Source organism: Mustelus asterias, chromosome 17 (genome assembly GCF_964213995.1).
Source record: "Mustelus asterias chromosome 17, sMusAst1.hap1.1, whole genome shotgun sequence".
NCBI classification, from domain to species: Eukaryota; Metazoa; Chordata; class Chondrichthyes; order Carcharhiniformes; family Triakidae; genus Mustelus; species Mustelus asterias.
This window is the reverse complement of record NC_135817.1, coordinates 66,534,009-66,560,247: the sequence shown is the minus strand read 5'-3', so window position 1 is coordinate 66,560,247 and position 26,239 is coordinate 66,534,009. Positions and strand designations below refer to the sequence as shown.

The 26,239-nt window shown below is 44.9% G+C and overlaps 1 protein-coding gene across 1 annotated transcript in view; it reads left to right on the top strand.

Moving 5' to 3' along the window:
• The first annotated feature begins 6,756 nt into the window (after positions 1 to 6,756).
• The window catches only part of LOC144506573 (uncharacterized), a 31,999-nt gene continuing 12,516 nt past the window's right edge, over positions 6,757 to 26,239 (top strand). Inside the window, exons 1-5 of the mRNA XM_078232874.1 lie at positions 6,757 to 7,108; positions 10,336 to 10,485; positions 12,902 to 13,024; positions 20,351 to 20,481; positions 20,625 to 20,786. Of these exons, the coding sequence (XP_078089000.1) occupies positions 7,042 to 7,108; positions 10,336 to 10,485; positions 12,902 to 13,024; positions 20,351 to 20,481; positions 20,625 to 20,786 (633 nt within the window). The 5' untranslated portion in view covers positions 6,757 to 7,041. The remainder of the gene's footprint in view (positions 7,109 to 10,335; positions 10,486 to 12,901; positions 13,025 to 20,350; positions 20,482 to 20,624; positions 20,787 to 26,239) is intronic.

The window sequence follows — 26,239 nt, the reverse complement described above, 5'->3', positions numbered from 1 at the left end:
TGTACACGGCACTGCCCTCACCCAGTGCACATGGCACTGCCCTCACCCAGTGTACACGGCACTGCCCTCACCCAGAGCACATGGCACTGCCCTCACCCAGTGCACATGGCACTGCCCTCACCCAGTGCACATGGCACTGCCCTCACCCAGTGTACACGGCACTGCCCTCACCCAGAGCACATGGCACTGCCCTCACCCAGTGCACATAGCACTGCCCTCACCCAGTGTACACGGCACTGCTCTCACCCAGTGCACACGGCACTGCCCTCACCCAGTGTACACGGCACTGCCCTCACCCAGTGTACACGGCACTGCCCTCACCCAGTGTACACGGCACTGCCCTCACCCAGTGCACACGGCACTGCCCTCACCCAGTGGACACGGCACTGCCCTCACCCAGTGCACATAGCACTGCCCTCACCCAGTGCACATAGCACTGCCCTCACCCAGTGTACACGGCACTGCCCTCACCCAGTGCACACGGCACTGCCCTCACCCAGTGCCCATGGCACTGCCCTCACCCAGTGCCCATGGCACTGCCCTCACCCAGTGCCCATGGCACTGCCCTCACCCAGTGCCCATGGCACTGCCCTCACCCAGTGCCCATGGCACTGCCCTCACCCAGTGCCCATGGCACTGCCCTCACCCAGTGCCCATGGCACTGCCCTCACCCAGTGCCCATGGCACTGCCCTCACCCAGTGCCCATGGCACTGCCCTCACCCAGTGACCATGGCACTGCCCTCACCCAGTGCCCATGGCACTGCCCTCACCCAGTGCCCATGGCACTGCCCTCACCCAGTGCCCATGGCACTGCCCTCACCCAGTGCACACGGCACTGCCCTCACCCAGTGCACATGCCACTGTCCTCACCAGTGCACTCGGCACTGTCTTCACCCAGTGCACATGGCACTTCCCTTACCCAGTGTGCATGGTACTGCCCTCACCCAGTGCGCACAGCACTGCTCTCAGAAGGTGGGAGACAGTAAAGGGCAAATGTATCAAAAATCAAAAGGCAAAGGGTGTGGTAATGAATGTAACAGACATAATGGCAGATCAGGTAAACTATCATAATGTTATACTTGGATGCATATTTTGTAGTTATTGCTTTATTTTTGATAACAGCAAAGAGTCTCTTTTGGTATCAGTCTATAACACACTGTTCAAATGTCCCAAAAATAAGATTGTTAAGAAACATCTCAAATTGAAAGAACATGTATATCAGTTGCAAAAGAAGATGCTTTTGCAGCTGTTTGTGGAGGAAGAATAGGGACTGCATCCTAGGCATTGTCCAAGTCTGACACACAGCCTATAAAACATACATGCTTTATACCGTGCCGCCCTGACATCACATTTCTTGCCTGTCCTGAACTGAGTGGTTTGCCAGGTCATTGCAGGTGGCACTTTATAATCAACCATATTGGGTTAGGGTGAAAAATTTCCTTCCCTACAGGGCATTAGTGAACCAGATAGACTTTACAACAAGCAATGATAGTTTCATGGTCACCATTCCTGAGAATAGCTTTATAATTCCAGATTTATTAATTGAAATTCCACCAACTGCCATGGTGGAATCTGAACCCATGTCCACAGAACATTAGACTAGGACTCTGGACCACTACTTCAGTGACACTGTCATTACATCACTGTCTTCCCCACACATCTGCTCTTTCATGGGAAGGTGCTATGGGAAGGGAAGTGAGTGTTGGGGTGATGGAAGAGCGGAAGTGGTTTTAATTCCTCTGACTTTTCCTGGGTAATTATTCTGCTAAAACAGCCGGTACCATCTGAAGTCTCAGATTTAAATCAGAATATCAGAAGGTTCCCAATGCAGGGTAATTGTTCATTGAGAAGTTTGAACTTCACTGGCAATTGTCATGCAGTACTTTTGTGAGGACATCTGGGGGGGAGAAATCCTGCAGAGACTGGAAGTTCTGGGCCAATGTTTCAGGTTGATAACCTTTTCATAGAATCATGGAATCCCTACCATGCAGAAGGAGGCCATTTGGCCCATTGAATCAGCACCAACTCTCCAACAGAGCACCTTACCCGGGTCCTAACCCCGCAATCCCATGTATTTACTCCGCTAATCCCCCTAACCTACACATCTTGGGACACATAGGAATAATTTAGCACGGCCAATCCACTTAATCTGCACATCTCTGGACTGTGGGAGGAACACAGTAAGACGTTTAACAACACCAGGTTAAAGTCCAACAGGTTTATTTGGTAGCAAAAGCCACACAAGCTTTCGAGGCTCTGAGCCCCTTCTTCAGGTGAGTGGGAATTCTGTTCACAAACAGAACTTATAAGACACAGACTCAATTTACATGAATAATGGTTGGAATGCGAATACTTACAACTAATCCAGTCTTTAAGAAACAAAACAATGGGAGTGGAGAGAGCATCAAGACAGGCTAAAAAGATGTGTATTGTCTCCAGACAAGACAGCCAGTGAATCTGTGGGAGGAAACCAGAGCACCCAGAGGAAACCCACGCAGACACGGGGAGAACATGCAAACACTCCACAGTCACCCAAGGCTGGAATCGAACCCGGGTCCCTGGCGCTGTGAGGCAGCTATGCTAACCACTGTGCCAATGTTTTGTCAGAACTGAAAAAGTTAAGAGATTTGGCAGTGAAGGGTGGCTGCACAGGAGCGACTAGAGAAAAGGTGTAGGTGAGTACCTGGGGAGGGAAATCTCCTATCAGCAATGTGTCCACAACCTTGGAATCTACCTGTCTTTCTTCTATCTGAGCCTCTTTGCCAGACGTTCCCTGCATCACTCCATCCTACAGAAAGAAAAAATTGCATTTATATCGTACTTTTCATGACCACAGGACATATCAAAGTACTTTACAGCCAATGAAGCACTTTTAAACTCTAGTCAATGTAGAAATGTAGGAAATATGTCAAACAATTGGTAATCATGACCAGGTAATCCAGTTTTTAAATGATTTTGGTTAAAGGATAAATTTTGGATTTCACTTACTATTGTCATGTATTAGTAGACAGTAAAAAGTATTGTTTCTTGCGCGCTATATAGTTAAAGCATACCGTATATAGAGAAGGAAAGAAGAGGGTGCAGAATGTAGTGTTGCAGTCATAGCTAGGGTGTCGAGAAAGATCAACTTAATTTGAAGTAGGTCCATTCAAAAGTCTGATGGCAGCAGGGAAGAAGCTATTCTTGTGTCGGTTGGTACGTGTCCTCAGACTTTTGTATCTTTTTCCCGACGGAAGAAGATGGAAGAGAGAATGTCTGGGGTGCGTGGGGTCCTTAAATATGCTGGCTGCTTTTCTGAGGCAGGGGGAAGCGTAGACAGTGTAAATGGGTGGGAGGCTGGTTTGAGTGATGGACTGGGCTTCGTTCATGGCCCTTTGTAGTTTCTTGCATTCTTGGACAGAGCAAGAGCCCTACCAATCTGTGATACAACCAGAAAGAATGCTTTCTATGGTGTATCTGTAAAAGTTGGTGAGAGTTGTAGCAGAGATGCCAAATTTCCTTAGTCTTCTGAGAACGTAGAGGCATTGGTGGGCTTTCTTATACATATTGTCGGCATTGAGGGACCAGGACAGGTTGTTGGTGATCTGGACACCTAAAAACTTGAAGCTCTCGACCATTTCTACCTTGTCTCCATCGATGTAGATAGGGGCATGTTTTCCACTATGCTTCCTGAAGTTGATGACAATCTCCAAAAACAAAAATGGTTTTGTTGACATTGAGGGAGAGATTATTTTTGTCGAACCAATTCAGCAGATTCTCTATCTCTTTCAAAGAACAAAGAACAGAGAAAATTACAGCACAGGAACAGGCCCTTTGGCCCTCCAAGCCTGCACCAACCATGCTGCCCGACTGAACTAAAACCCCCTATCCTTTCCGGGGACCATATCCCTCTATTCCCATCCTATTCATGTATTTGTCAAGACGCCCCTTAAAAGTCACTACTGTATCCGCTTTCACTACCTCCCCCGGCAACGAGGTCCAGGAACCCACTACTCTCTGTGTAAAAAATCTGCCTCGTACATCTCCTTTAAACCTTGCCTCTCGCCCCTTAAACCTATGCCCCCTAGTAATTGACTCTTCCACCCTGGGAAAAAGCTTATGATTATCCACTCTGTCCATGCCTCTCATAATCTTGCAGACTTCTACCAGGTCGCCCCTCAACCTCCGTCGTTCCAGTGAGAACAAACCAAGTTTCTCCAACCTCTCCTCATAGCTAATGCCCTCCATACCAGGGAACATCCTGGTAAATCTTTTCTGTATCCTCTCCAAAGCCTCCACATCCTTCTGGTAGTGTGGCGACCAGAATTGAACACTATATTCCAAGTGCGGCCGAACTAAGGTTCTATAAAGCTGCAACATGACTTGCCAATTTTTAAACTCAATGCCCCGGCAAATGAAGGCAAGCATGCCGTATGCCTTCTTGACTACCTTCTCCACCTGCATTGCCACTTTCAGTGACCTGTGTACCTGTAAACCCAGATCCCTTTGCCTACCAATACTCTTAAGGGTTCTGCCATTTAACGTATATTTCCTATCTGTAGTAGACCTTCCAAAATGCATTATCTCACATTTGTCCAGATTAAACTCCATCTGCCATCTCTCCACCCAAGTCTCCAACTGATTTATATCCTACTGTTTCCTCTGATGGTCCTCCTTGCTATCCGCAAATCCACCATCCTTTGTGTCATCCGCAAACTTACTAATCAAACCAGTTACATTTTCCTCCAAATCATTTATATATATTACAAATAGCAAAGGTCCCAGCACTGATCCCTGAGGAGCGCCACTTGTCACAGCCCTCCATTCAGAAACACACCCTTCCACTACTACCCTCTGTCTTCTTTGACCGAGCCAGTTTTGTATCCACCTTGCCAGCTCACCTCTGATCCCATGCGACTTCACCTTCTGCACTAGTTTGCCATGAGGGACCTTGTCAAAGGCCTTACTGAAGTCCATGTAGACAACATCCACTGCCCTACCCTCATCAATCATCTTCGTCACTTCCTCGAAAAACTCGATCAAGTTTGTGAGACACGATCTCCCCTTCACAAAACCATGTTGCCTCTCATTAATACATCCACTTATTTCCAAGTGGGAATAAATCCTGTCTCGAAGAATCCTCTCCAATAATTGCCCTACCATGTAAGGCTCACCGGCCTGTAATTACCTGGATTATTCTTGCTACTCTTCTTAAACAAAGGAACAACATTGGCTATTCTCCAATCCTCTGGGACCTCCCCTGTAGCCAGTGAGGATACAAAGATTTCTCTCAAAGCCCCAGCAATTTCCTCCCTTGTCTCTCTCAGTATTCTGGGGTATATACCTGGGGATATAGGCCCTGGGGACTTGTCTACCTTAATGTTTCTCAAGAACCCCAATACTTCCTCCTTTTTGATCTCAACATGACTCAAACTATCTACACATCCTTTTCCAGACTCATCATCCACCAAGTCCTTCTCTTTGGTGAATACTGACACAAAGTACTCATTTAATACCATGCCCATTTCCTCTGGTCCATGCATAGATTCCCTCCCTTGTCCTAGAGTGGGTCAACCCTCTCCCTGGCTACCCTCTTGCTCTTTATATATGTATAAAAAGCCTTGGGATTTTCCTTAATCCTGTTGGCCAATGCTTTTTCATGACCCCTTTTAGCCCTCCTTACTCCTTGCTTAAGTTTCTTTCTACTTTCCTTGTATTCCACACTTGCTTCATGTGTTCCCAGCCTCCTAGCTTTGACAAATGCTCCCTTTTTCTCTTTGACTAGGCTCACAATATCTCTCATTCTCCAAGGTTCCCAAAACTTGCCATACTTATCCTTCATCCTTACAGGAACGTGCTGGTCCTGAATCCCTATCAACTTACACTTGAAAGCCTCCCACATGCCAGATGTTGATTTGCCCTCAAACATCTGCCCCCAATCTAACTTCTTCAGTTCTTGCCTAATATTGTTGTAATTAGTCTTCCCCCAGTTTAGCACCTTAACTTGAGGACTACACTTATCTTTATCCATCAGTACCTTAAAGCTTACTGAATTGTGGTCACTGTTCCTGAACTGCTCCCCTACTGAAACATCGACCACCTGGCCGGGCTCATTCCCCAATACCAGGTCCAGTATGGCTCCTTCCCTATGTACTCCATCTCATTGTTGTTTGAGATCCGACCCACTACGGTGACGTTAGCAGCAAATTTGAAAATCAAATTGGAGGGGGATTTGGCCACATAGTAAGGGGCAGAGAACACAGCCTTGTGGGGCACACCAGATGATCATGGAGGAGGTGTTGTTGCTTATCCTTACTGATTGCGGCTTGTGGGTTAGAAAGCTCAGGGTCCAGTCACAGAGGGTATACATTTAAGGTATTTGGCAAAAGAAGAAATAGTGAAATCCCCTCTCCACCTTCCCTTCTCCAAGGAAAACAGTCCCAAATTCTCCAATCTATCTGCATAACTGGTCCTGCTTCATTCTTACTAAAATCGATTCAGCACTGACAGTGATTACCCGTATATAATGAATGAATGGGAACTTCCGAAGTGGACAGACATATTTTTAGCAGAAGGCAATTACAACTCGTTCTTCTTTTCCCTGGTGTTACAGGCAAAAGTGGTGGATTCTGAGTTCCGGTTAAAAGGACTGACAGAAGTCCAATAGGAAGGGGCCGGTGTTGTACACGGTGATGTTATTGGTGTAAGTGGGTGAAGCCCCGCCCGCGCGGCAATTTCCACTTTGTTACATTGCAGCCCGAGGACGGAAAGGTTTCAGAGAATCACTCACTCAGTGCAATCAGGTTAACAGCAAGGGCAAGGGCTAGGGCTGGGAAAGGGAGCACTGGATTGCAACAGCAGTCGTTTAGAGAGAGAGAAATCTTTCATCCTCTTTTTACACCATCCAATTTGCAGGAAGAAATCGCTCATTTAGCAGGAAAATTGAGCTCAGATCCAGAAGTTTTTAAATAGCTGCAAAATTATTTTTCCCAAAAAGATTAAGCAGAGTAATTGAGTGGTGTGTTTTTTTATATATATATCTCTAATCTATATATTTGTTAATGGCTTCTGCTGTAAACCTGAGACAAGTCTTGGTGGAAATTCCAAACCCGCAGCCTAAAATTGCTGGTGAGTAAAAGACCATTTTTAAATAGACGCGGAAAAAATAAGGCGCTCAACAGAGACGAGGCGATGGAGGGGGGAGGGAAGGGGAGCTGAGTCTCTTGTCAGTTTTAAACATATATTTAAAGTCAATACAATTCTAATTCACACAGTATTGCATCTGTGAAGTTAAGCTATCGATCTGTCTCACCCTTTTGTAAGGGGGAAAAATAAGTTTGAGTTGTATGCTTTTAAAGAGGGAGTCACTTTACTGTGTGGTATTGGCGGGCAGATGAGAGCGGTCTTCGTCACCCTGCATGTTCGTACAAAATGTATCATTTAAACCTAAAATATATAAAATGTTGTGCCTGTAATCCTAGTAAATAAACCTAATGTATAAAGCGGATTTGTTCATTAAAATAATTTGAGGTTATTGTTCACTCCTGTATGAAATAAGTTTCAGTGGGCGCCAAACACGAGCCAGCAATTAAAGGGTGCTCAGTGGACTATCCTGTTGATTTTTAAAAAATAAACTTGTGTATTTGTTCTGTGACAGATGTTTAAATATATACTATATTGATCGATATAATGTATTTTATAGTGCAAGGAAACAATACATGATTAATAATTAGATATAAAATTTAAGTACTGCAGATGCTGGAAATACTCCGGGAGCATCTGGAGAAAATGATAGATGTGATCTGACCGAGAAATTTTGAGCATAAGTAAAACGTGAGGTACAGAGAAGTTTATATTTTAACCTCGTTATATGTATGATTAGGTTCTTTCCCCCCCTAAACTCCAAGAGATAACCTTTTAGACAAGTCATGAGACCCCTGTTGGCCAATCCTCTCATCTTGGTCTTGATTACCTAACTGGTTAAATAAATGATCAAAGCCACGTTCCTAATGTGCTTTAAACTTCAAACAATATTATCCACAAAAAGCAAGACAAATTTAATTACTGCCCCGTCAGTCTATTGTCAATGAAGTGTTTGCATTGTCTATGGTGATCACCAATAACCTCACTGATGCTCAGTTTGGCTTCCATAAAGACTACTCACCTCCAGACATCATGACAAAAATATTGAAGGTGAGAGTAACTGCTCTTTATCAAGGCAGCATTTGACCAACTGTGGTTGGTCAAGGGGAAAACTTTCCTCTGTTGGAGTCATAGCTATCGCATAAAGGAAGTTGGTTGTGGTGTTGGAGGCCAGTGATCTCAGACCCAAGACATGGTGGTAGGAGTTTCTCCAGATAGTGTTCTAGGCCCAACCATCTTCTATTTCATTAATAATAATCCATAATAAGATCAGAAGTGTGGATGTTGTCTGATAGAAACTATAAGTAGCAGTAGGTCTTTCGGCCCTTAAAGCCTGTTCTGCCATTCATTTTGATCATGGCTGATAATCAAATTCAATATTCTGATTTCTCTTTCTGCCCTCCCCCTTAGCCCCTAAAACTATATCTAATTTCTTCTTGAAATCAGACAATGTTTTGGTCTCAGCTACAGTCTGCGGTAGTGAATTCCACACATTCACCACCCTCTGGGTGAAGAAATTTCTCCTCACTTCAGTTCTAAAAGGTTTACCCCTTATCCTCAAACTATGACCCCTTGTTCTGTACTCCCTCGCCATTGTGAACATTCTTTCTGAATCTACTCTTAAAATTTTAAATTTTTATGAGATCCCCTCTCATTCTTCTTAACTCCAGTGAATATAATCCTAACCGACTTAGTCTCTCCTCATATGACAGACCTGCATTTCCAGGAATCAGCTTGGTAAACCTTTGCTGTACTCCCTCTATAACAAGGACATCCATCCTCCAATAAGGACACCAAAGCTGCACACAATACTCCAGGTGTGGCCTCACCAATGTCCTATACAACTGCAATAAAACATCTCTATTCCTATACTCAAATCACAGAATGGTGTCCTCCCATCCTAGGAAGCCTACAGTGCAGAAAGAGGCCATTTGGCCCATCGAGTCTGCACCGACCACAATCCCACCTAGGCCCTATTCCCATATCTTTTACCCGCTAATCCTTCTAACCTACGCATCCTGGGACACTAAGGGGCAATTTTAGCATAGCCAATTAACCTAACCCGCACATCTTTGGACTGTGGGAGGAAACCGGAGCACCCGGAGGAAACCCACGCAGACACGAGGAGAATGTGCAAACTCCACACAGACAGTGACCCAAGCCTGGAATCGAACCCAGGTCCCTGGAGCTGTGAAGCAGCAGTGCTAACCACTGTGCTACCGTGCCGCCCTCGCTATGAAGGCCAACATATCACTTGCTACCTTTACTGCCTGCTGCACCTGCGCGCTTACACTCAGCGACTGATGAATGAGGACTCCAAAGTCTCATTGATGATGAAATGTTCGGTTCTCTTTGCAACTCCTCATAATACAGCAGTCTATGCCCGCTTGCAGCATGACCTGGCTGATATTCAGGCTTGGGCTATGTGGCATGGAACAATTATGTTCGGCAATAACCATCTCCAACAAGCGATAACTCTAACCGCCTTCCCATGACATTCAAAAGCATTACCAAATTCAAATCCCCCCCAGCATTAACATCCTATGGATCACCGGAATGTAACTGAGTGAAATTAAATACTGTGACTACAAGAACAAGTCCGAGACTGAGTATTCTGTGGTAAGTAACTCCCACTTTCCACCCACCTCAACCCACCACTTACAATGCATTAAGTTAGCAGTGTGGTGGAATATTCCCCAACTCGCCCCTTGTCTGAGTGCAGTACTATCAATACCTGAAGCTCATAACCCTCAGGACAAAGCAGGTCCCTTGATTGGTCGCTTATCCACCGCTAGCGCACAGTGGCTGCAGTGCCTTGAAGAACAAGGGCATCAGGCACCTGGTGACAGCACCATCTACAAATTCATCCAAGCAATTCTATCTCTTGTTTTTGATGATCTTAACTTTTGCCCTCTTAAGGAAGGAAATATATTTTCACTTGTACGAAAGTCACTGCAAAACATGACTTGTTTATGATGCAGTGCATGGTGCAAGTGTTTACTGCTGTATATTCCATAGTGAGCAATGCTGGCTTTTTAAACAAATCTTGACTTGAGTTCATTTTTGTCCTCCCTGACCTAATGAGAGAGCATTGCGGGTAGGCTTGGCACTTGCATTAGGAACAATGGGAGCAAAATAATTTGATGGTGTTGTCAAATACATGAAGCCAAAATTCTGCTGAACAGTATTGAAAATACTTTTTGTGCCTTCAGTTCATCTGCGCAGGTCCTATGAAGATATTCTGAATTCTACAAGAACACAATCAAGGTTAACAACACTTCGTGTCAATATTCCAACGTCTTTCCTACGAACAGACAACGTTCCATCAGATTGTTTGATTCAAAATCTGAATGCAACACCAGGTTTGTTTGTGTGCATATGTCTGTGTGAATTTTCCTAATGGTCTATGACAACGAATAAGACATCAGCCATTTTTATCCCATTTTTCTTCTTGGAAATTAAAGGTGGAGTTGGGCTATTCTAGCGCTTTGTTGCAAATAGTACATAGACAATCTGGCAGAGATTTCTACTTTCTTCTTTTGCACTGTCTGAGATGGGGAGTTGAAATGTAATGGTCAACTCAGCTGCACTGCGTAAGTAACAGGGACAGGAGTAAGCACCAGGAGCCTGAGTTCTGCCACTCAGTGAGGCCATGGCTGATCTGTGACATGACTTCATATTGCCCATATAATAAAAATATATTTCTCTCATTTTAAAGTTAAGAATTCAACTGGCATCAATTGCCACTTGTGATAAAGTTCCAAACTTCTACTGTCCTTTTGTGTTTTTAAGTATTTCCTAATTTAACTCCTGAAAGGCATAGATTCAATATTTAGATGATGTCCTAGACCCCCCCAGCTAGCAAAAATAATTTCTCCCTATCAACCATATCTAATCCCCTCAATATCTTAAACCTGGATCTAAACACTCCATAACCTTCTAAATTCTAGGGAATGCAACCCTAGTTTATGTAATCCCACTTTTGAAACTGAGTTATATTACAAGGTATAATTCGAGTAAATGTATGCTGCACCACTTTTTAAAGGCCAAAAATATCCTATGGTGCGGTGCCCAGACCTGCTTGTACTCCTGCTTTTGTCTAACCACAGCTTTGCATAACTTCTACCTAATATAAAAGCAAATTACTGCGGATTTTGGAACCTGGAATAGAAAATGCTGGGAAATCTCAGCAGATCAGACATCATCTGTCACGAGAGAGAGAGAAAAGAGCTAAGGTTTTTAGTCTGGGTGATCCTTCATCAGAGTTGAGAAACTCAACATTACTCTATTCTCTCTCTCTCTCTCTCTCTCTCACATTCTAGTCCTCCAGATATAAAGGCCTGCATTCTATTGGCCTTATGGATTAAAATTTTATGAACAATTACATAAAATAATGATCTATGTAATTGGAGCCCTAGTCTCTTTGGATCTTTGTCTCTTGCTTGTCAACATTTCATGACAAGAAGGAATGGTGATATATTTTAAGTCAGGGTGGTGTTATTTGGAGGGAATTTTGCAGGTGATGGTGTTCCTATATATTTGCTACCCTTATAGGCATTTAGAGATTATGGGTTTGGGAGATGCTGTTAAGAAGCATTGATTAGTTACTACTGTGCATCTTGTCGATAGTATATACCATCGCCACAGTGTGGTGATGGTGGAGGAAGCAAATCTTGAATATTGTTGGCGATGTGTTCATCCAGGCAAGTGGAACGTATTCCATTACAATTGTGCCTTGTAAATGATAGACACACTTTGGAGAGTCAGTAGGTAAGTCATCTGCCTCGGAATGCTCAGCCTCTGGCTGGCTCTTGCAGGCTCAATAATTATGTGGCTGGTCCCATTACGTTTCGGGTCAGGTGATGAACCCCAGGGTGTTGATAGTGGGTGGATTTGGAAATGGTAATGTGGTAGAATAGTAAGAAGTCTCAACACCAGGTTAAAGTCCAACAGGTTTATCTGGTAGCACTAGCTTTCGGAGTGTCACTCCTTCTTCAGGTGACACTCCGAAAGCTAGTGCTGCCAAATAAACCTGTTGGACTTTAACCTGGTGTTGTGAGACTTCTTACTGTGCTTACCCCAGTCCAACGCCGGCTTCTCCACATAATGTGATAGAATGCCAAGGGAAAGTGGTTATTACACTCTTGTTGGAGGTGGTCACTCCCTTTTGCTTGCATGGCACACATGCTACTTGTCACTTATCTGCCCAAACCTGATAAATGTTGGCTATGTTTTGCAGCAAGTGGGCACAGACTGCTTAATTGAGGAATTGAATACTACATAATAATGAGTGATTCTGACCTTATGATGGATAGAGGGTCATTGAAACAACTGAAATGGTTAGACTTACCCTGAGGAATTTCTGCAAGTGGTTTCCTGAGGCTGAAGTGATCGGTGTCCAGCAATTACAGCCATCTTCCTTTCCACTGGTTATGATTCCACTTGCTTTCACTGAGCTGAAGATAAGAATGATCTTCTTGGTTAAATTTGTAGCAAACGTACTTTCAAGCTGAGCATGTAAAATAGTAGAATTTTCCCCATTCACTATTCTGGAATTGCTTAGTATAGAGCCTCGCTCAAGGATACACAAAACTGCTGACATTAACGTGGGTAGCTTGAAGTCATGAGCAGCTCTGGTTATTTGGTTAAGAGGAAAGACTTTTTTGAAATCTTGCATTGCCAGGCCACTTTTGCTTTTATACTTGACTGGAAGTAGCCATTTGCTGTTGCCTACCCTGTCATTTTGCTGCAAGTACATTTTAGTTTTCCTTTCAACAGAAAATATTCCTGAAGGTCCATCTTTTGCCAGGAGAAAGTTTGGAGACAGAAGACGATTGTGCTTTGGTTCACCAGCAGCTCCCAGTTGTTGTACGAAAACATTGCAAAGTAGCAACAAGAAAGGTGCGTGATATAGCATATAATGAAAACACAAGTATTTTCCCAGAGTTTAGTTTGCATCCAAATCTGGATTTTTTATTTTAGAATTAATGTTGGAGATCAGAATCTTACTGGGGTTGAATACATTATGGATGTGGATGTTGTACATTTTCATCTATAATTGACAGTAGAGTATGAACTGTGGAATGCTGTTTATTTCCATGGTGAGACACTTGATGTAGTGCTGATAATTCCTCTGGTATGCCAGCTGGAGTTCAGAAGAGTGAGGGGTGACTTGATTGAAGGATATAAGGTTCTGAATGGTTTTCACAAGGTAGATTCTGAAAGGAGGTTTCCTCTTGTGGGTGAGACCAGAACTAGGGGGTACGGTTTTAAAATTACGGGTTGCTCTTTTAGGACAGATGAGATTTTTTTTTAATTTGAGGGTTGTGCAACTTTGGAACTCTGCCTCAGAAGGCAGTGGAAGTGGGAACATAAAAACTAGAAGCAGGAGTAGGCCATTTGGCCTTTCGAGCCTGCTCTGCCATTCATTTTGATCATGGCTGATCATCAAATTCAATATCTCACCCCCCCCCCCCCCCAATTCTCCCGTATCGCTTGATCCCTTTAGCCCTAAGAGCTCTATCTAATTTCTTCTTGAAATCTCAACGTTTTGGCCTCAACGACATTCTGGTAGTGAATTCCACATATTCACCACCCTCTGGGTGAAGAAATTTCTCCTCACCTCAGTTCTAAAAGGTTTACCCCTTATTCTCAAACTATGATCCCTAGTTCTGTACTCCCTACCATTGGGAACATTCTTTTCTGAATTTACCCTGTCTAATCCTGTCAGAATTTTATACCTTTCTATGATATCCCATCTCACTCCTCTAAACTCCAGTGAATATAATCCTAACCGACTTAGTCTCCCCTCATATGACAGACCTGTCATCCCAAGAATCAGCCTGGTAAACCTTCACTGTACTCCCTCCATAGCAAGGACATCCTTCCTCCGATAAGGACACCAAAACTGCACACGCTACTCCAGGTGTGGCCTCACCCGGCGCTCTATACAATTGCAGCAAAACATCCCTATCCCTATACTCAAATCCTCTTGCTATGAAAGCCAACATACCATTTGCTGCCTTTACTGCCTGTTGTGCTTACATGCTTACCCTCAGCGACCTGCTGCATGAGGGCACCAAGGTCTTGTTGAGTAGCCACCTCTCTCAATTTGCACCTATTCAAGTATTAATCTTCTTATTGCTACCAAAGTGGATAACCTCACATTTATCCACATTATATTACATCTGCCATGCAGATGCCCACACAGCCTGTCCAGATCAGGCTGAAGCATCTCTGCATCCTCCTCACAGCTCATCCTCCTCACAGCTCACCCTCCCACACAACTTTGTATCATCTGCAAATTTGGAGACAATGCATTTAGTTCCCTCTTCCAAATCACTAATATATAATGTGAACAGTTGTGGTCCCAGCACAGATCCTTGCGGAACCCCACTAGTCACTGACTGCCAATCAGAAAAAGACCATTTATGCCAAGTCTTTGTGTCCTATCTACTAACCAGCATTCTATCCATCTCAAGACATTACCTGCAATCCCATAGCTTTAACTTTACATTGTATGTTATGTGAGACCTTGTCGAAAGCCTTCTGAAAGTCTAAATAAACCACATCTACTGGTTCTCCTCTGTCAACTCTACTAGTTACTTCCTCAAAGAATTCCAATAGATTCATCAAGCGTGATTTCCCTTTTGTAAATCCATGCTGACTTTGGTTATACCACTGCCTTCTGAGTTATGAAATCTTTGATAATAGACATTTCTGGGCAACTTCCCCAGTACTGACGTTAGGCTCACTGTTCTATAGTTCCCTGTTTTCTCTCTTGCCTCCCTTTTCGAATAGTGGGCTTACATTAGCTATCCTCCAATCTGTAGGAACTGTTCCAGAGTTCAAAGAATTTTGGAAAATAATCACCAATGGATCTACTATTTCCAGGGCCACTTCCTTAAGTACTCTGGGATGAAGGTTATCAGGACCTGGAGATTTATCCGCCTTCAATTCCATCAATTTCCCCCAAACCATTTCTCTACTAATGCTGATTTCCTTCAGCTCCTCACTAAAACATGTTTCTCTCTGCACTTCTGGTACATTATTCATGTCTTCCTTTGATGACTGAAGCAATTTTTAAATTTAATTCCTCAGCTATTTCTTTATTCCCCATTATGAATTCTCCCGTTTCTGACTGTAAGGGGCCTACATTCTTTTTTGTCATTCTTTTTTTCTTTACATATCTATAGAAATTTTTACCGTTAGCTTTTATGTTCGCCACTAGCTTACTTTCCTATTCTATTTTTCCTACCTTTGCTGAATTTTAAACTGCTCCCAATCCTCAGGCCTATTGCTTTTTCTTGCCAATTTGTATGCTTCTTCCTTGAATCTGATACTATCTAATTTCCCTTGTAAGCCATGGTTTGGCCACAATTGCCTTACCACTCTTGCGCCAAAAGGAATAAACAACTTCTGGAGCTCACCTATTTGTTCCTTAAATGCCTGCATTTGCCTGTCTTTCCTTTCAGTATTTCCCAGTCCATCATGGCCAATTCATGCCTCATACCATCATAGTTACCTTTATTGAGATTCAGGACCCTTTGCTCAGAATCAATTACATCATTATCCACCTTGACAGAATTCTACCATATTATGGTCACTTATCCCCAAGGGTTCTCTCAACTAGAGTCAGAGGTTTACAGCATGGAAACAAGCCCTTCGGCCCAACTTGTCCATGTTGCCCTTTTTTTTTAAACCCCTAAGCTAATCCCAATTGCCTGCATTTGGCCCATATCTCTCTACCCATGTTACTGTCTAAATGCTTTTTAAAAGACAAAATTGTACCCACCTCTACTACCTCTGGCAGCTTGTTCCAGACACACTCCACCCTTTGTGGAAAAAATTGCCCCTCTGGACACTTTTGTATCTCTCTCCTCTCACCATTAACCTATGCCCTCTAGTTTTAGACTCCTCTACCTTTGGGAAAAGATATTGACTATCAAGCTGATCTGTGCCCCTCATTATTTTATAGACTGCTATAAGATCACCCCTCCGCCTTCTACGCTCCAGAGAAAATAGCCCCAGTCTATTTTCTGCTATTGACTTATAACTCAAACCATCAAGTCCCGGTAGCATCCCAGTAAATCTTTTCTGCACTCTTTCTAGTTTAATAATATCCTTTCTATAATAAGGTGACCAGAACTGTACACAGTCTTTCAAGTGTGGCCTTACCAATGTCTGTACACCTTCAACAAGACATCCCAACTCCTGTATTCAATGTTCTGACTGATGAAACCAAGTATGCTGAATGCCTTCTTCACCACTCTGTCCACCTGTGACTACACGTTCAAGGAGCTATGAATATGTACCCCTAGATCTCTTTGTTCCCCAACACCCTACCATTAACTGAGTAAGTCCTGCCCTGGTTCAGTCTACCAAAATGCATCACCTCGCATTTATCTAAATTAAACTCCATCTGCCATTTGTCAGCCCACTGGCCCAATTGATCAAGATCCTGTTGCAATTGGAGACAACTTTCTTCACTGTCCCCTATGCCACAAATCTTGGTATCATACAAAGAACAATACAGCACAGGAACAGGCCCTTTGGCCCTCCAAGCCCGCGCCGCTCCCTGGTCCAAACTAGACCATTCTTTTGTATCCCTCCATTCCCACTCCGTTCATGTGGCTATCTAGATAAATCTTAAATGTTCCCAGTGTGTCCGCCTCCACCACCTTGCCCGGCAGCGCATTCCAGGCCCCCACCACCCTCTGTGTAAAATACGTCCTTCTGATATCCGTGTTAAACCTCTTCCCCACCTCCCTCCCCACCCCCCACCTTGAACTTATGACCCCTCGTGAACGTCACCACCGACCTGGGAAAAAGCTTCCCACCGTTCACCCTATAGCCTTTCATAATTTTATACACCTCTATTAGGTCACCCCCTCATCCTCCCGTCTTTCCAGTGAGAACAACCCCAGTTTACCCAATCTCTCTTCATAACTAAGCCCTTCCATACCAGGCAACATCCTGGTAAACCTCCTCTGCACTCTCTCTAAAGCCTCCACGTCCTTCCGGTAGTGTGGCGACCAGAATTGGGCGCAGTATTCCAAATGCGGCCGAACCAACGTTCTATACAACTGCAACATCAGACCCCAACTTTTATACTGTATGCCCCGTCTTATAAAGGCAAGCATGCCATATGTCTTATTCACTACCTTCTCCACCTATGACGTCACCTTCAAGGATCTGTGGACTTGCACACCCAGGTCCCTCTGCGTAGCTACACCCTTTATGGTTCTGTCATTTATCATATAGCTCCCCCCTACGTTAGTTCTACCAAAATGCATCATTTCGCATTTATCTGGATTGAACTCCATCTGCCATTTCTTTGCCCAAATTTCCAGCCTCTGCATGGGCGGCATGGTAGCACAGTGGTTAGCACTGCTGCTTCACAGCTCCAGGGTCTCGGGTTCGATTCCCGGCTCGGGTCACTGTCTGTGTGGAGTTTGCACATTCTCCTCGTGTCTGCGTGGGTTTCCCCCGGGTGCTCCGGTTTCCTCCCACAGTCCAAAGATGTGCGGGTTAGGTTGATTGGCCAGGTTAAAAAAAATTGCCCCTTAGAGTCCTGGGATGCGTAGGTTAGAGGGATTAGTGGGTAAAATATGTGGGGGTAGGGCCTGGGTGGGATTGTGGTCGGTGCAGACTCGATGGGCCGAATGGCCTCCTTCTGCATTGTAGGGTTTCTATGATTCTATCTATATCCTTCTGTAGCCTCTGACAATGTTCCTCACTATCTGCAAGTCCAGCCATTTTCATGTCGTCTGCAAACTTACTGATCACCCCAGTTACACCTTCTTCCAGATCGTTTATATAAATCACAAACAGCAGAGGTCCCAATACAGAGCCCTGCGGAACACCACTAGTCACAGGCATCCAGCCGGAAAAAGACCCTTCCACTACCACTCCCTGTCTTCTGTGACCAAGCCAGTTCTCCACCCATCTAGCCACCTCCCCCTTTATCCATGAGATCCAACCTTTTGCACCAACCTACCATGAGGGACTTTGTCAAACGCTTTACTAAAGTCCATATAGACGACATCCACGGCCCTTCCCTCGTCAACCATTCTAGTCACTTCTTCAAAAAACTCCACCAGGTTAGTGCGGCATGACCTCCCTCTCAAAACCATGCTGACTATCGTTAATGTTATTCCTTTCTAAATGCGCATACATCCTATCTCTAAGAATCCTCTCCAACAACTTCCCGACCACGGACGTCAAGCTCACCGGCCTATAATTTCCCAGGTTATCCTTCCTACCCTTCTTAAATAACGGGACCACATTAGCTATCCTCCAATCCTCTGGGACCAGAGGTGACAGAGACTTGGTTGAAAGAGGGACAGGACTGGCAGTTGAACATTCCGGGGTACAAGTGTTTTAGGCGAGACAGAGGAGGGGCCAAAAGAGGTGGGGGAGTAGCAGTATTAGTTAGAGAGCATATTACAGCGGTGCAGAGGGAGGACAATTCAGCGGGGTCGTGTAACGAGTCACTGTGGGTGGAGCTCAGAAACAGGAAGGGCGCTGTCACTATGTTGGGGGTATACGACAGGCCCCCCAACAGCCCAAGGGAAGTGGAAGAACGGATATGTCAGGAGATAATGGATAGGTGCAGGAAAAATAGGGTTGTTGTAGTGGGAGACTTCAATTTCCCTGGTATAGACTGGAAATCGCGTAGGGCTGGGAGTCTGAATGGGGAGGCATTTGTAAAATGCGTACAGGAAGGTTCTTTGGAACAATATGTAGATAGCCCGACTAGAGAGGGGGCTATACTGGACCTGGTACTGGGGAATGAGCCCGGTCAGTTCTTCAAAGTTTTGGTAGGAGACATGTGGCAAATAGTGACCACAATTCTGTTAGCTTTAGGATAGTGATGGAAAAGGATGAGTGGTGTCCCAAGGGTAAGGTGTTGGATTGGGGGAAGGCCAACTTTAGTGGGATTAGGCAGAATTTGGCAGCTGTTGATTGGGAGAGGCTGTTTGAGGGTAAATCCACATCTGGCATGTGGGAGTCTTTTAAGGAACAGTTGTTAGGGCTGCAGGATAGGCATGTGCCTGTAAAAAAAGGATAGGAAGGGTAGGATTCGAGAACTGTGGATAACCAGGGAAATTGAGTGATTGGTCATAAAGAAAAGAGTGGCGTACGTTAGGTCCAGGCAGCTAAAAACGGAGGGAGCTCTGGAGGAATACAAAGAAAGTAGGAAAGAACTTAAACGAGGAATTAGAAGGGCAAAAAGGGGTCACGAAATGTCCTTGGCAGACAGGATTAAGGAGAATCCCAAGGCATTTTATTCATACGTTCGAAGCAAAAGGGTTGTCAGGGAAAAAATCGGACCTCTCAGGAACAAAAGTGGGGAATTATGCTTAGAGACCAAAGGAGATGGGGAGATCCTAAATGAATACTTTGCGTCGGTATTCACAAAGGAGAGGGATGTGTTGACTGGGAGTGTCTCGGAGGGGAGTGTTGACCCCTTAGAGAAAATCTCCATTACAAGGGAGGAAGTGTTAGGTTTTTTGGGGAATATAAAGACTGACAAATCCCCAAGGCCTGATGGAATCTATCCAAGGCTGCTCAGGGAGACGAGAGATGAAATCGCTGGGCCTCTGACGCAAATCTTTTGTCTCGTCACTGGGCCAAATGGCCTACTTCTGCTCCTATTTTGTCTGTTTGCATTAGTGTGATGGAATACTCTCACTTGCCTGAAATAGTGCTGTTCCAACAACACTCAAAGCTGCACGCTATCCGTGACAAAGCAGCCCAGCAGATTGGCACCCCATCCAGAGGCATTCACTTCCTCTGCCAAAGATGAACAATGGCAGCAGTGTGTACCATCTACAGGATGCACTGCAGAAACTCAACCAGGGCTCCTGAGACAGTACCTTCCAAACTCATGACCACTACCATCTAGAACAAGGGCAGCAGATGCATGGCAACACTACCTGGAGGTTCCCCTCCAAGTCGCTCACCATCCTGACTTGGAAATATATTGCCATTCCTTCACTGTCATAGGGTCAGATGTGTGTGCCTACGCCACATGATTTGCAGCAGTTCAAAAAGGCAGCATACCACGACCATCTCGAGGGCAACTAGGGTTGGGCAATGAATTCCGGCCTAGCTATTGATGCCCATATCTCGTGATACTTTCAAAAAAGGCATTATCTAATATAAAAAGCAGCAACTTTCTTTGAAAGAGGCAAAATTCAGCTTTATTTTCTTCCTCCTTAGAGTTGCCTTTCAAGAAACAGCGACTGAATTTTAGGCCAGATGCAAGTTTAGAATTCCAACTGAATGACCTAGCCTCATCCCAGCTTGTACGCACTCTTTTATTGCACAGATATCCAGAACTTGATGAAGAGGTATGTACTTGAATTGCAACAGTACTCTTAGTACTTCATTGTGTACCCTGTGCTTCGCTTTCATAACTATGCTTTGACAAAAGGTTTCAGTTTATGAATAAATATGGGTTTAGTTCAGAGAGACTTTTTTTTTCATGAAACAGGACTTGAAATTGGTTCTTCCATCATTGAATTTGAAGTTTGCCCAGGAACAGCTAGAGTTGAGTAAAATCAACATGTACCGATCAATACCTCGATGGCGTTTGGGTTCCAATAGAGATGCATACTGCTACCGTAAAGCACATATCCATCTTCAGGCTTTTAAGGTTTGTATTCTACACCAAAATCATTTAGAACATCAACAAAATGGATTTGCATTTCATTCAATTTTTTTACCCGTTCTAATGTAAAAATTATACTTTGATATTTCATAGCTGCCAATAATCAGTTATTCACTCACCTTGTGCAGCCATTTATATGCAGCAGGCTATTTGATTGTAATGCTTAAACCTATTTTCATTACATGTACATTCCAGCCAAGGTCTGTGAATGCTCATCAGGACATCAAACCACTACAGAAAAGTCAAGAATGAATAGACCATCCGACATCAACCTAGACTCCACAAACAACAAGGCACACCCTGCCCAGTTGATCCTGCAAAATCCTCTCCAACTTGTGCCAAAATTGAGTGCTGTCCTGCAGACTAGTCAAGCTACAATCTGACGGTCTTACTCGCGGAATCGTACCTTGCAGCTATTGTCCTAGACACCTTTGGCACTATCCCAGAGCTGTTCTACTGGCAAGATCCACCAGAAGTCGCAGCACAATAGTGTAGAGTCAGGAGGGAGAATCCCTCGGAGTCCTTTAACATTGGCTCCAGCCCCATGAAGTCTTGCTGCATCAAGTTAAACATGAGAAAGGAAATCTCCTGCTGATTTAAAAAAATATATATATTTGTTCATGGGTTGAATGCCACTGATTAGGCCAACATTCATTGTCCATCCCTAATTGCCCTTGAGAGAGTAGTGGTGAGCTGCCTCCTTGAAGCTCTGCAGTCCACATAGTGTACACTGGGAGAGGGATGTTCAGGATTTTGACCCAGCAACAATGAAGGGAGTTGGATGGTGAATGACTTAAGAGGGGATCATGGATGTAGCCCTTGCTTTGATGTAGCGGTTGTGGGTTTGAACATTACTGTCTAAGGAGCCATGAGTTCCTGTAGTGCAACTTGTAGATGGTACACCGCTTTCACTGTGTGTCAGTGGTGGAGGAAGTGAATGTTTGTGGATGGGATGCCAATCAAGTGGGCTAGTTTGTCCTGAATGTTGTCAAACTTCTTGTGTAGTTGCAGCTGCACTCATCCAGGCAAGTGGATCATGTTCAATCACACTCCTGACTTGTGCTTTGTAGACGGGCTTTGGGGTGTCAGGAAGTGACTTACTCGCCACAGAATTCCCAGCCTCTGACCTGCTCTCCACAGTATTTATATGCCTATTCCAGTTCTGTTTGCTACGAGCCTATTCTGTGCACTCGTATCCCCCACTTCAGGGTTATAGGACAGATAAACGATGACCAAGTCACTTTGTCAATCTTGGCATCCAAAATGATTTTGGTTTTGTTTCTCTGCCCTCAATAAATCATAACATCGATCTATTTTGCAGGATTTTTACTTCCATTTCCGTAGCTAGAATTTTGTTCCATTTCCTGGAACTCAGTATGAAAAGCTTGCAATCTCTCTCTTCGGCTTTATAGTTCAGCATTCTATCTACTTTGCAGTAACTTGCCAGTTGACTCCTGCTGGCTTCTAAAAGCCTGCAGTCTTTCACCCTCATCCTTTTTAGCTATTTTAATTCACTGAATGCTTGGGTTACCTTTTCCCCTTCCATGTTCAGTAGTTATTAAATTTCATTTATTTTTGTTTTTCCCACTTTTCTTTTTATTGCCTCAGATTCAACAGCACCATTTGACATGGTTGTATTTGTGAATCTGACTGACCAGCTACAGAACTGAAGCGTTCAATATAAATTAGAAACACCATGGGTTCAAATGCTAATCTCGGGTGGAATGGGGCTTCTCTTTCCCCACTCTGATGTAAGTCTTACATGTACCTGCAACCTCATGGGTTGACTCAACATCAACTGTATGTATGAATTCGGCATCAATACTTCCAAGCCCCCTGCCAACCATTTTCCCCTTGCTAATCGGGTGGCGCAGTGGTTAGCACTGCTGCCTCACAGTGTCAGGGACCTGGATTTGATTCCCGGCTTGGGACACTGTCTGTATGGAGTTTGCACATGCACCCCGTGTCTGTGTGGGTTTCCTCTGGGTGCCCCAGTTACCTCCCACAGTCAGCACCCGCTGATTAAAAGGAAAACAAAAAAAAAATCCTATTTTTTATTGCTTATGCCTTACACAAAGTTTTAAACATTTTAAATATGAAGGCACAACTCTTATTCTTTATCAAGGCAATTTATGTTAAGAAGATAAAAAAAAATCCTTTTCGGCAGGATTTAAACTAGTGTGGCAGGGGGGTGGGGAACAAAACAGGAGGTCAGTAAATACTGAGGCTGGGGTCGAGCTGGGGGCCAGGGCAAGGCTAGCTAAGAAGAGGAGCACTCTGGAGGAGGAGGACCTGACTGGGCCTGGAGGTCTGGAGTGCATCTGCTTCAATGCGAGGAGTGTAACGGGTAAAACAGACGAACTTAGGGCCTTAATGCGTGTGCGGAATTTGGATGTGGTTGCGGTGACGAAAACTTGGTTAAAAGAAGGACAGGACTGGCAGCTGAATATTCCGGGGTATCAGTGTTTTAGGCGAGACAGAGGAGGGGCTAAAAGGTGGGGGAGTAGCGATATTAGTTAAGGAGCATATTACCGCGGTGCAGAGGGTAGACAACTTAGAGGGGTCATGTACTGAGTCGCTGTGGGTGGAACTCAGAAACAGGAAGGGTGCAGTCACTATGCTGGGGGTGTACTACAGACCACCCAACAGCCCACGGGAAGTGGAGGAAAGGATATGTCAGGAGATTCTGGATAGGTGCAGAAAACATAGGGTTGTTGTAGTGGGGGACTTTAATTTCCCTGGCACAGACTGGAAAGTGCTTAGAGCTGGGGGACCGGACGGGGAGGAATTTGTAAAATGCGTACTGGAAGGTTCTTTGGAACAGTATGTAGATAGCCCGACTAGAGAGGGGGCTATACTGGACCTAGTTCTGGGAAATGAGCCCGGTCAGGTCGTCAAAGTTTCGGTAGGGGAACATGTGGCAAATAGTGACCACAACTCTGTTAACTTTAGGATAGTAATGGACAAGGATGAGTGCTGTCCTACGGGCAGGGTGCTAAATTGGGGGAAGGCTGACTATAGCCGGATTAGGCAGGAATTGGTGGATGTTGATTGGGAGAGGATGTTCGAGGGTAAGTCCACGTCTGGCATGTGGGAGTCTTTTAAGGAACTATTGATAAGGCTGCAGGATAGGCATGTGCCTGTAAAAAGGAAAGATAGGAAAGGTAGGATTCGAGAGCCGTGGATAACCAGGGAAATTGAGGATCTGATTAAAATGAAAAGGGAGGCGTACGTTAAGTCCAGGCAACTGAAAACAGATGGAGCTCTGGAGGAATACAGAGAGAGTAGGAAAGATCTCAAACGGGGAGTTAGAAGGGCAAAAAGAGGGCACGAGATGTTCTTGGCAGGCAGGATTAAGGAGAATCCTAAGGCATTCTATTCGTACGTTAGGAACAAAAGAGTTGTCAGGGAGAAAATCGGACCTCTCAGGGACAAAGGAGGGGAATTATGCTTAGAACCCAAGGGAATAGGGGAGATCCTAAATGAATACTTTGCATCGGTATTCACGAAGGAGAGGGGCGTGTTAACCGGGAGTGTCTCGGAGGGAGGTGTTGACCCGTTAGAGAAAATCTCCATTACGAGAGAGGAAGTGTTAGGTTTTTTAGGGAACATTAAAACTGACAAAGCCCCAGGGCCTGATGGCATCTATCCTCGACTGCTCAGGGAGACGAGAGAGGAAATTGCTGGGCCTCTGACGGAAATCTTTGTCGCTTCTTTGGACACGGGTGAGGTCCCTGAGGATTGGAGGATAGCGAATGTGGTCCCGTTGTTTAAGAAGGGTAGCAGGGATAACCCAGGAAATTATAGGCCGGTGAGCTTGACGTCCGTGGTAGGGAAGTTGTTGGAGAGGATTCTTAGAGACAGGATGTATGTGCATTTAGAACGGAACAATCTCATTAGTGACAGACAGCATGGTTTTGTAAGAGGGAGGTCGTGCCTTACAAATTTGGTGGAGTTTTTTGAGGAAGTGACAAAAACGGTTGATGAAGGAAGGGCCGTGGATGTCGTCTATATGGATTTCAGTAAGGCATTTGACAAAGTCCCACATGGCAGGTTGGTTAAGAAGGTTAAGGCTCATGGGATACAAGGAGAAGTGGCTCGATGGGTGGAGAACTGGCTTGGCCATAGGAGACAGAGGGTAGTGGTCGAAGGGTCTTTTTCCAGCTGGAGGTCTGTGACCAGTGGTGTTCCGCAGGGCTCTGTACTGGGACCTCTGCTATTTGTGATATATATAAATGATTTGGAAGAAGGTGTAACTGGTGTAATCAGCAAGTTTGCGGATGACACAAAGATGGCTGGAATTGCGGATGGCGAAGAGCATTGTCGGGCAATACAGCAGGATATAGATAGGCTGGAAAATTGGGCGGAGAGGTGGCAGATGGAATTTAATCCGGATAAATGCGAAGTGATGCATTTTGGAAGAAATAATGTAGGGAGGAGTTATGCAATAAATGGCAGAGTCATCAGGAGTATAGAAACACAGAGGGACCTAGGTGTGCAAGTCCACAAATCCTTGAAGGTGGCAACACAGGTGGAGAAGGTGGTGAAGAAGGCATATGGTATGCTTGCCTTTATAGGACGGGGTATAGAGTATAAAAGCTGGAGTCTGATGATGCAGCTGTATAGAACGCTGGTTAGGCCGCATTTGGAGTACTGCGTCCAGTTCTGGTCGCCGCACTACCAGAAGGACGTGGAGGCATTGGAAAGAGTGCAGAGAAGGTTTACCAGGATGTTGCCTGGTATGGAGGGTCTTAGCTATGAGGAGAGATTGGGTAGACTGGGGTTGTTCTCCTTGGAAAGACGGAGAATGAGGGGAGATCTAATAGAGGTATACAAGATTATGAAGGGGAAAGATAGGGTGAACAGTGGGAAGCTTTTTCCCAGGTCGGAGGTGACGATCACGAGGGGTCACGGGCTCAAGCTGAGAGGGGCGAAGTATAACTCAGACATCAGAGGGACGTTTTTTACACAGAGGGTGGTGGGGGCCTGGAATGCGCTGCCAAGTAGGGTGGTGGAGGCAGGCACGCTGACATCGTTTAAGACTTACCTGGATAGTCACATGAGCAGCCTGGGAATGGAGGGATACAAACGATTGGTCTAGTTGGACCAAGGAGCGGCACAGGCTTGGAGGGCCGAAGGCCTGTTTCCTGTGCTGCATTGTTCTTTGTTCTTTGAAGGGGGGGAGGTTTAACACAGATATCAGAAGGACATATTTCACACAGAGGGTCGTGGGGGCCTGGAATGTGTTGCCGGGCAAGGTGGTGGAGGCGGACACACTAGGAACGTTTAAGACTTATCTAGACAGCTATATGACCGGAGTGGGAATGGAGGGATACAAAAGAGTGGTCTAGTTTGGACCAGGGAGCGGCGCGGGCTAATTGTTCCTTGTTTCTCGTTTCAAGGCTTCATTCTATGATCATCTTGCTGGTGCCAGTACA